At 34.3% G+C, this 11,536-nt stretch overlaps 1 protein-coding gene across 1 annotated transcript; it reads left to right on the forward strand.

Annotated features, from left to right (window-relative positions):
- Positions 1–619: 619 nt before the first annotated feature.
- Positions 620–4,402, forward strand: LOC112213825. Its single transcript, XM_024371429.2, has 3 exons — positions 620–1,096; positions 2,187–2,490; positions 4,317–4,402. The coding sequence occupies exons 1-3, from the start codon at positions 1,042–1,044 to the stop codon at positions 4,318–4,320; spliced, it is 363 nt and encodes a 120-aa protein (XP_024227197.1). The 5' UTR covers positions 620–1,041; the 3' UTR covers positions 4,321–4,402.
- Positions 4,403–11,536: the final 7,134 nt, after the last annotated feature.

Below are 11,536 nucleotides of genomic sequence, written 5' to 3' on the forward strand. Positions count from 1 at the left end.
CTGAAAATTCTCAACGCGAGAATTGATTGTAATTTTAATAAATAATATAAAAAAAAAGATTTGGTCATTTCTTTTGAGTTGGCCATGACATATTGAGATAGCCTTTCTTTTATATTGATTGTTTAAGAGAGTAAATACCATATTATCTCGAGCGGTCAAATAGACCGGCGGCAGTAGTCAGGACAGGTTTCATATATTTCTTGGAAAAAAAAATAACACGGGAATTAATATTCGACAATTCATTGTATGCATATTTTAAGAAAAGCTGTGTAGTTTGATGGCGATGTGATAATGCTTAAATATGTGAAAGTTGTACAAAAGTTTGAAAACGGTCAAATTGATAGATAGTAGCAGATTTAGTATTAATCAAGTTTCCTTGATTGTTATTCTCTTAATTATTAATCATTTTTAATTCTTCGTTGGTATTTGTTTCAATAATATTATAAAAATAATTTGAAAGAATGTTTACACACAGATATGTGTACTATTCATAAAGTTTAGTAACTACAATAATTTTAATTCAATCAAAAGTTATCATTGTTATTATTACTATTATCATTTTTAAAAATTATTTATATTATACTATCCTATATATTTGCTATTTTGCTATTGTATTTTTTATTGTGTTTTATCAACATTTTAGCAGCATACAATTCATATCTAACAGTTATTGGAAATCATTTCATTTTTCTATTAGATGGAACAATTCAATGCCAATAATCAAGCATAATCTTTTCTCTGCATAGGTATGGAGGAAATAAAAAATAAGCCATTACCTTTTAATATATTCTTTCTATTACATGTTAATATAAATTGTAATTTAACAATATTAGTTGACTATCATTATGATTATCCTCAAGTTCACAGTGGTAATATGAAAGACATTTAATAAGACAATAGAAGATCTTTCCTATTGCTATGAAACTAAATAAATAACATGTAGACTAAATTTGTGTAACAATTTAAAATTATATTTTGAATTAAATAGCAGCATAACCTTTGATAAAAAATAAATATTACTATGTAATTTGATGAACAAATATGTCATGTTGTAAAAAGAAAGAAGAAATTGAACTATGCGTTGATAATAACTATGGTTAGTTTATCAGTAATAGATATTCATAATTATTAATGTAATGCGAATACAAAATTATTTAAATGTAGTGTGTAATATCAAGTACACATACACTTACACGTCAATTACGTATGTTAAAGAAATTGTTTTTTTTTTTATTTATTTATTTACATTTTACAATTTGTCCAGTAGGACATTTGATAAAATATTATAGCGGTATACTAATATAACATGTGGGTGGCTACCCCCAGCGAGGTACCATCATCGTGGTAAAGAAATTGTAATGTAGAATCATATAGTTCTGAGGAAGCGATTAAAGATATCATTAACTTGTAATATTATTTATGTTAGTTTTCTTAATTTAGTATTTTCATTACTTAACAAATATCTTCGCTCTGATTGATACTTTACTTAATGAATGAATTATTTGTTCTTATTAAATAGCTTTTATTAAATTATAGTTTGAAATAAAATAATTTTATTTTAACAATAAATACAAAATTTCAATATGAATATTGTTGAAGAGTATCCATGATATATAATGTGTATTAAATATGTATATTTAACACAATAATTATGAAACAGAAGAGTACATCTTTTAAAAGAGAGAAAAAGAGAATATATATATATACACATATACGTACATATGTTTCTTTCATTCTCTCTCTTTAAAAGATATAATCTTTTATTTCATAATTATATACGTTTATACACTTATATTGGTTTAATGAGTATGAATTAAATAAATAGGATAAGAAAATTAACTTATATTTATCACATTTAAGTAAAATGTAAGTTATTTAATATTTTTCTATATGGAGATCAGCAAAAATATATAATATACTCAAATATAATAAAATATAGAACTATAAATTTATTATTGTTTGCTGGTTAGTATCAATATCAGTTATCAGTGTACATTAATTGATCTAATATCTTTCTTTAATAAAACATTTCATTAGTCTGTTTTAAAATTTGTTTCTATAATGTTAGTAAAGTTATATATAAGTATAATATTTTAATATATATTTTTAATTGTAAAATACTATTTATATATTACATCAATAAACTTATGGATAAATGTGATATAATAAATTCATTTTCAATATAGTGAACCATGATAACATGAAAAGAGGTTCCATACCGGATTCTTACTTTTGTTTGTGTCAAAATAATGAAGGATATTTCATTCCTACGGATTGTAACACCCTGCAATCTATTAATAATAGTACAATAAGCACACACTATAAAAAAGCACGCTTAGAACCTTGTCAGTGCGCTGAAGAAATGGAGTGGAATTGCTTTACGCCACCTAAACCAAGTTGTAAATGGCTAAATAACTTTTGCGAGCTACGTCGCCAGTGGAGTAATCATGCTCGCCAACAAAATTGTAAATGTTGTAACTGTAAATGGAGGTATGAATGAATTGTTTTAAATGTTATATATAAAATATTATTAAAGTATCATATATTGCAGTAGTATTTTATAATAGTACAACATCAACAAGAGTGTGATGTATGTTTTTAGATGACTACACCAGATTATAATTAATTCAATTATTGCATATTTCTTATACCATAAGCCTTGTCAAATACTATATATAATTATTATAAATCAAAGATATAATATACAGAGTGTCCCATTTGAAATTTCTCACACAATTATTTCTCAAACTATATTTCATTTCAAATTAAACTTATCTTGTTTCGGGTTAGGTTTCTTATAATGATGGTTTCTCTAGGTGGTTGTGCTTCCGAGATTTCGAGGTAACCTTCGTCATTTTAGAAGGAATTGTATGATTTTATTTAGATAAACGTGTAGCTCGTAGTGTGACGAATTCATCGATTTCCAGAAACGCGGGTTCAAATGACACAGTGTATACATAGGTGTAAATTCTGTTATTTTTTTTAACCATCATTTAGATAAATAGGTTTCTGAGCAGTATATAGTAATAAGGAAGATAGAAAATTACATCCTCGTAACATATACAATAATGCTTATTATGTTTCATGCATGCACTTTGTACATTTGACTCGATTTGCAGTATAATTCCTGTAGATGCGTAGATTCCTATCGCACGGAGCGATATGCCAAAAGGAATAACGAGACTACTCATCCCGGACTTTGATAATTATTGTAATAATTTTCGATTTAAACATTCCACAAGACCGTGGAACTGTGGATTTAGCAAAGTAGTTCTCATTCTTTTGTTCTCCAGTTGCTTCATTAATTCTTTAACATTAAATCTACCACTGCTGGTCAAATTGACCATTTTTAAATTTCTACACAAATTTAACCATATTGAAATGTTATCATATCGCTTTATAATTTATGACCTTTCATAAAACATCCATACAATATATTTTTTGGTATTTACCTCTAGTTTTTTTTTCCTAAGAAAAAATTGTATTCTGTCGTGCTTATCGCAGGCGGTCAATCTGACCAGCCGATAAAATATTTTAGTTACTCTTAAAATAAATGCAATCAGTAAAAAGAAAAGGCTATCTAAAGACCAGATGACAAACAAAATCAGTAATAACAAACAATAACAACTGTTACGCCCATAATCTTGTTATAAACTATAATCCATCCCTCGATCAAGTTGGCCATCAAGTGTTATGGTAAAACATATCAACTCAGGCCCATAATAATCCTAAGGAACCGCCATAAAATTTAGCATTTTTACGGTTAATTGTTACAAACATTTTGAAAGTCGAGAAGTTTTTTAGGATTATTGCTCATTTCGATCAAACACGGGAAAAGCGGCTTTTTCCCATGTTCAATGTCCCATGTTGGTTTCCCATGTTGATACAGAACTGTCAGCACCCATCAATATTTTCGTATAAATATCGCCGTCACAGACTATATTCTTACTTGCTATCGTCCTTTCGATTAGAATACATCTCAGTTTGTTAGTCAATTAGTCGACATCTAAACTTGTTATCTCTAAAACTCAGATAGAAAGCATCTCACTCAGAGCGTTTTGTGTAATGTTGTTATAAAAGGAAAAGTAACGCATATCAAAGTTGACAATAATTTTGTATTCCATACATGGGTAAAACTCGGACCGAAAATATCTCAAAACGTTTTGTGTAAAGTTGTTATAAAAGAAGAAGTAAAGCATATAAAATTTGACAATAATTTTGTATTCTGTACATGTTGTTATTTTATGATAAATATTTACTCTAAAAATGTCAAGACTTTCCAAAAAAAAATTATAAAAGAAAAATAACGGACATAGGTGAAGACTGTTCAGTGTGCGACGAACAAGAAAATTCAGCAACTGAAGACAGCATGGAAACACATGAAAAGCCATTTACAACCGAATCAAAGTTAGACAGCAGTAGTGAAAAGGAGAATATTATAAATAAGCGTTCATGTCTAAGCCGAAGAAGAAAGAAGTTATCGTTGACAGCAGAGAGTGAGACTGGGCCCGATGGAGCAGTTTGAAAAAAAATAGATGCAAATCCCAAACCTTTTTTTTTATACGTGGGTTCTTTTATACCGGTATTTTATCTTATCATTTATCACCGTATAAGGGATCATATAATAAAATGTACGCAAGAAGAAGCATTTAGAACATTGGGGACTAAGTGGGAGCTAGATACAACAAAACTAGATGCATTTATTGTTCTGTTATATGCCCGCGGTGCATATCAGGCAAGCAATTTAGATGTCTCATATTTGCGGAATAAAACTTGAGGATCTGCATTTTTTTCAAAAACAAAGAGCAGGAATGACTTTGCTAAAATTATGAGGTTTATACGATTTGATAGGAAGACCGAAAGAAGCCAATGTTTATGAACCAATAAATTTGCAATGTTATCTGCAGTATGGGTCCGATTTATAAAAAATTCACAAAATTGTTATAAACTTGGCGCATACATTACTGTTGTATAAAGAATTGCAGGAAAAAACCATGCAATAAAACTATCAACAAGTTAAGATTCAGTACTACAAAAAACTTGCCAAGTAAAATGTTGTAAAGGTTATAAAACTATGAAAATCTATTCAAGATGCGGGCAATATGTATACGGCAAACGTACATTTGATAATAAGATAATTTGTAGAAAATGCAGCGAAGTTGTACATCTCTACATAAATAAAAGTGTAATTTTACTTAAGTCTACAATTGAAATTAAATAAAAGCAATTTTATGAAAATTCATCATTTTATATACATTCAGGTACAAATCTACCATTATGTAAGTTAAATTTGAGGTGTAAGTGTGTTGTCCGTGATAATTGTTGCGCTAGCTGTAGATGTCGCTGATGGGGTACTGCTATTTTTCTTCCGATTGAAATGCGTGGAAGAAAAATCGGACTCCGGTTGCCGGGTTTGAACCCAGGTCCCGAACATTCGTAACCTAAGGCGCTAACCACTGCGCTGCCGTCGTCCGACAGTAGTTAGTGTCGAGTGATGGTATTTGCTGTTGAGTGCCGCCACAAATTATAAAAACTATTACTTTTTTAATCACCGGTCATTTTGATCGGACACGGTAGGAATAGGTATACAAAAAGTGTCGGTGTTAAAAGTGTTAGGCTCTAAAGTTCCTTTCTTGGTCGGAATGTATTTTTATAGATACACTGTGTCAACTGATAACTTCCTGCAGAAGGAGCTTTGCTATTGTGACGACTAGTTTGATATTGGGATTATTTTGGGCCATTTCGTGAAGTAATTTACCACAAACAGCGCATATTTGTTTCTGTTTCGGAACTTGGATTGCGGTTTCAATACGTCGAACGCAACTGTTACAAATGGAGTTTCAATACTAGAAATTCTTTGATTGATTTTCTCTTCGCCGAACAGACGTCACAACGACTATATCATACCTCTAAATCTTGGTGGCAAATGGTCTAACAAAACTTGGTACCTTGGTCAGGATTTTATTTACGTTGAAATGTCCTGCTGAAGAATCATGGTATTACTTCAAAATCTTTTCCGTGTTTATTTTATTATTACCAACAACCACGACAACGATGCCTCATGAGTCAATTCTCATCTTTGAAATAGCATGACGTTTCGAATTTCTAAAGAATCTTAAATCTTCCAGTAATACTTTATTGCTGGAGAGGATTGGGCCGCATCTCAACAAAGAGCTTTGTATCTTTTTTTTCTTTTTAAAGATGAATCTTACCCTTTCATCATGTAGATGACAGTCTTTCTACTCATATAGCAGCTAAATCTAGCGAGCTACTGTCTAAAACAACGCCAAAACAACGTCTTTCCGATCAGTGAATACTTCACGTTTTTACCAAAGAGCCCGACTTAAATTTTGGAGGAAAATACCTTTGCTATCCCGTTGGCCGCGGATTCATTATTGAATCTAAGATCATTGCCATTAGCATCTCGAGTATCCAATTACCACGGTTACTTGTCAAATTCTGTATTAATCATATTTGTACTAGCAAATATCTTCTCTATTGCATAAGAACAATGTCTAATCCAAATGAAGACTCGTTACACGCCCCTAATCATAATGAGAACCCGACATATAACACATATGATATACAATGTTGTCCACTTAGTTCGGGTCCGGCGCTCGCGTGAACAGTGAGAATGGTTACAGTGTAACATATATAACTACTGCTACAATCGTAGTCACTATGCTTTATTATACAGAGTGTTTGACTACAGATGTACAAATTTAAGGGGTGATTCTTGAAGTAAAAATAAGACGAAGATGAAGAATAAAATGTTACGTTTGCGATTTCATTTTTTAGTTATCAATAATCAAAAGTCGGCCGAAATATCCCCGAGAGCGAGAAAACCCCCTTATACGAATGAAAATAGATTAGCTTGAGTCGCGAAATGTAACAGTGATCTTCAAATCGAACAACACATGGGTGGAAGGTTATCTAATATAAGTCGTATAAAAGAAGACATAACATTTAGAAGTAAGAAAAAAGCAGAAAGAGATAGATTAAACATTAAATCTGTTATTAAGTAGATTTTGGAGTTCGATATTTAATTGATTCACACAGATTCAGTTTTCTATATTCTGTATTTCACCATCATGTACAGCCATTAGAACAGACCGAATACTCTCTGATAATGAACACGTGACGAACGCCAAAACAAAAGAGCGTTGTTAGAAGTCGTACCAACTAAGCATGTAGGAACTAGTGATCACACCAATCTAATATTTTCCTCAACACTCCTCTGTGATCATACTTTCTATAAGCTCCATAGCTTTGATAAAATATTGAATCTTAATCCTATTTAAACCTTTGGTAAGAATATCTGCAACATTCTCAGAACTTGGCACATCAACATAATCTAATATACCTTTTGATACGCAATTCTTATCATAGAAATAACGGACTTGAACGTGCTTAGAACGCTCAGAAACTATCTCATCCTTGGACCATAATATTGCTCCAATATTACCGCAGAAAATTTTGCATGGGCGGAGACAATATGACAATTGACCCAACTCCCTTAACAGTAAGGATATCCACACATTGCTACAAATTCTGCTTCACATGTCGACTGAGATATAATAGGTTGCTTCTTTGATAACCAAGATATTGCACCACCAGCAAGTATGAAATCATACCCACTTCTAGATTTTCTATCTGTTACGCCACGAGGCTTACCACAGGCTGTGTTTTCTGACCGTCGCTCGCGGTCCTGCAGCGTCGCAGACGGATCGTCGCGGCTGCCCGGCAAACAAACATTGTAGTGGCAAGCGCATGGTTCTGGCGACCTCCAGAAACGTCGACTCGTGGCCGTTATTTTACCTCGCGTAAAATAATGTGGCGTGATCCGAAGGTAGTGGGGGTCGCCTTCCAGAAAAGACGAAAATAATCGAAGGGCGTGCAGTTCCTTCTGACGAGTCAAACATGACACTTCGACAAATCTGACGAGGAAACTTCTGTAACATCTTCATCATATTATTGTAAAATATATTGTTCTATGTTAACCTGTTAATACAGTGTTACATTCATTAAACCACCTCTGTTATCCTAAACGAAACAGGGGAACGACTATTTCGCGGCGTCGATTAACATGATCGTAGCGAGAATTTACGCCTCTCGCTGACGCGTTCTCCTAGCGACCGCGTCTCTCCGCGAACAGTCGTAACATCGTAACACTATCTATTGAGCAGCCCGCAAAATCTCAATCACAAAACACCTTCAAAGGTTGCCCTGCCTTTTGGTATACTAGCTGTCTTTGATTTTTGGCAGGTACCTAAAAATACGCTTCACTGCTTTCCAATCAGACACAGTCGTATTTGCACATCTTTGGCTTAGCTTACCCATTGCTCATGCATCAGGACGGCTTACAGTAGAGGCATACATTATAAGCCGAACAGTTTATTCATACAACTTATTGTCACACTCAATATCAAAAGCAGCTTCACACTCCTTAACTTGTGGTGTTGACACTCCAGTCTCATGAGTAATATCAAACAAATCCAGCATTTGGTCTATCTGCACAGATTGGCCAAACACAACAGTAGTGCTGCTTGGCTTACTCAAATGGACGGAAAAGAATTGAGTATCAGTACCTAGCATCTTAACATTTAGTTTTTCCTTAATACCAGTCTTGAACATACAAATCGCAGTCTTTGTTCCAAACGCAAGAATGTCACCCACATACACCGCTACAATTAGATCTTTGGATACATTCACATACACACATGGGACACTCAGACATGGTTTCAGATTCATACCTTTCAAAATACTATTAATATGTTTGAACCACTTTCTCCCAGCTTGCTTCAGTCCATACAGGCTCTTCTTAAGTTTACACACATATTGACTACTGTCCTTTTCTGGAACTTCAAAGAATTCAGATTGTTCCATGTATATGTCCTCATCCAAAGAACTGTTGAGGTATGCACACTCTACATCAATGTGTTCATAACTCCACTCATTCTCAGCACACAGAGCAAGTAAAATTCTCAGGGTTTTGCGTTTCACAATTAGGCTGAAGGTCTCCGAATAGTCTACCCCAGGTCTTTACCGGAATACTCGAACTACAAGCCTAGCCTTATATCTATCAGGATCCCTTTTGATGACAAGGACCCACTTACAGTCAATGACATTTTTACCCAATGCTCTGAGCACTATATCCCACACATCTTTATTCACGAGATTGTCCAACTCTTTCATTATTGCCTCTGTCCATTTCTGAGCATCGGGTCCCTTTAGGGCTTCGCACATATTAACAGACGCACACAAACTTTGAGTTTTACAAACCGTTGCAATATGAGCACAACTGTTACAACTTTTTGGCTCATGTAGTCTTGCTGACCTCCTAGACACAATCGATACACTTACAGCCTCCTTCTGAACCTCCTGATTATTTTCATTAATTAAGTTTTCTATGAAAAAGCCACGTTCTCCCTTATCATTTTCACCATCACTTTGGACCTCAATATCAATTGGCTCAATTCCCTTTTCAAGTTCAAAATCTTCAACATCCCATATCCAAACAGAAAATTTCTTCTTGACATTACTCGGGTCCACACTAACACCCTTGCAGGGAAACACATTTACTTCGAACACAATATGACACGAGATTATTACTTTCTTGGTCTTTGGTAGATCCTGTAACCCTTGACTTGTCAGTCGTAACCTACAAAAATCCCCTCATCTGCCCTACTATCAAATTTCTTTCCGCTTAGGCTGATCAGGGCCAAACTTTACATCTAAATACCCTTAGTCTATTTATCTCCCCTTAGATGCTGCATCTCTCACCGTTCCATAACTACAATGGAATTTTATCTCCGATAGCAGCGAATGGGCATAACTTCCTTATGTGGCACGTATTACTTATAGCTTCTCCCCACAGGTAGTCAGGGAGCCCTGAATGGATGTGCAAATACCTAGACATCTCAACCAGGGTACTATTGGCTCGTTCTGAAACGCCATTTTGCTCAGGGTTTCTAGGGACGGTCTTCCTATGTGAAATGGCCTTCTCCTTCAGGTAGTTCTCAAAATTGGCCCTTGTGTACTCACCGCCATTGTCAGTTTGGAGGGCACTTATCTTGGACTGATGCAGGGCCTCCACTTTCATCTGATATTCCTTGAAACACTTGAATACTTTACTTTTCTTACTAATGGTTCTAACGTGCATGAAACGAGAGAAATCATAAATAAAAGTTACGAAGTAATTTTCTCCAGCTAATGATTTACACTGAGCTCTGTCACTGACATCACTGAGAACGATTTCCAAGGGACGTTGGCACATATGGTGAGGTGTCTTTGGGAATGGCACCTTTGTCATTTTTCACTTTACACAGACTTCACACAGTTCATCACATTTTTTGGAATCTTCCTTCACACTCAGTACAGGAATTTTACTCATTGTATTTTCATGCAGATGACCCAACCTCTAATGCCACGATACAGTACTTCTGTATGCCTTTGCCTCAATGACTTCAATATCTTCGTCACTGTGACCAGATGAGTTCTGCCCGAGCAGTCGAGCTATGCGGATGTGAAAATCAGTGCCTTCGTAAGTGCGACAAGAGTGAAAGAAGGGACGAGCAACAGAACCAATCGATGATGGAAAACACTCAAAAGATACCAATAATAAGAATACTAAACAAAGGAGAAACATATGCCATAAACAGGGCGGTAGACCAACAGAGCCCAAATAAACCAACGAGCGAAGTACAGGATTGCTCAACTACAAACGAAATAGTGATGGAAATTATACAAAAAGACGACGAAAAGAATAATATCAACAATGATCTACCACATCATAACGAAAGCTGGAAGACTGTAACTCCCAGCAAAAAACGAAAAATAAATACAAACAAAAATGCTAGGAGAACTATAGAATCAGAAAGACAGCAATGGCTACAGGAAATTCCTATACAAAACTCCCTCAGCTCACTGACAGAAGAGATGGACACGGACCCAGCAGAAAAACCAATAACATACACTCCCAAACCAACACCAATCTACATAGACGCGAAAGTAGTAGACCCCCTCATTGATCTGCTAAACAGCACGGCAGGAAGAGAAAACTACACCATTAAACAACTTAAACTGGATCAGATAAAAGTACAAACTAATACCCCAGAAATCTATGGGAAAGTGACAAAAGCGCTAAAGAAAAAAAACGCTGGGTATCACACTTACCAACCCAAATCTGATAAAAACTACAAAGCAGTAATCAGAGGTTTACACCCTAAAACAAATACAAACAACATATGCGAGGGATTAGCCAAAATCGGACACCAGGTAAGAACGATCAACAATATAACCAGATTTGATACTAATCAATCACTACCGCTATTTTTAATAGAGCTTGAACCTAAAAACAACAACAAAGAAATATTATCGAAATTAAAATTCGAAATTAAAAAAATCTTAAGCACAATAATTACGGTCGAGCCACCCAGACATAACGAAGACATACCACAATGCATGCGGTGTCAATAATATTTCTTTTCTTTTTTGTTATTTATTAAAATTACAATCAATTCTCGCGTTGAGAATT

Source organism: Bombus impatiens, unplaced genomic scaffold (assembly GCF_000188095.3).
Source record: "Bombus impatiens unplaced genomic scaffold, BIMP_2.2 scf_1323, whole genome shotgun sequence".
NCBI classification, from domain to species: Eukaryota; Metazoa; Arthropoda; class Insecta; order Hymenoptera; family Apidae; genus Bombus; species Bombus impatiens.

Bases quoted from the DNA above. Each gene is read 5' to 3' on its own strand.
- LOC112213825 (XM_024371429.2), top strand. From the start codon at position 1,042: ATGTCATGTTGTAAAAAGAAAGAAGAAATTGAACTATGCGTTGATAAT. The intron at 1,097-2,186 runs GTTAGTTTATCA...TTTTCAATATAG, and splicing joins ATGCGTTGATAATAACTATG to TGAACCATGATAACATGAAA.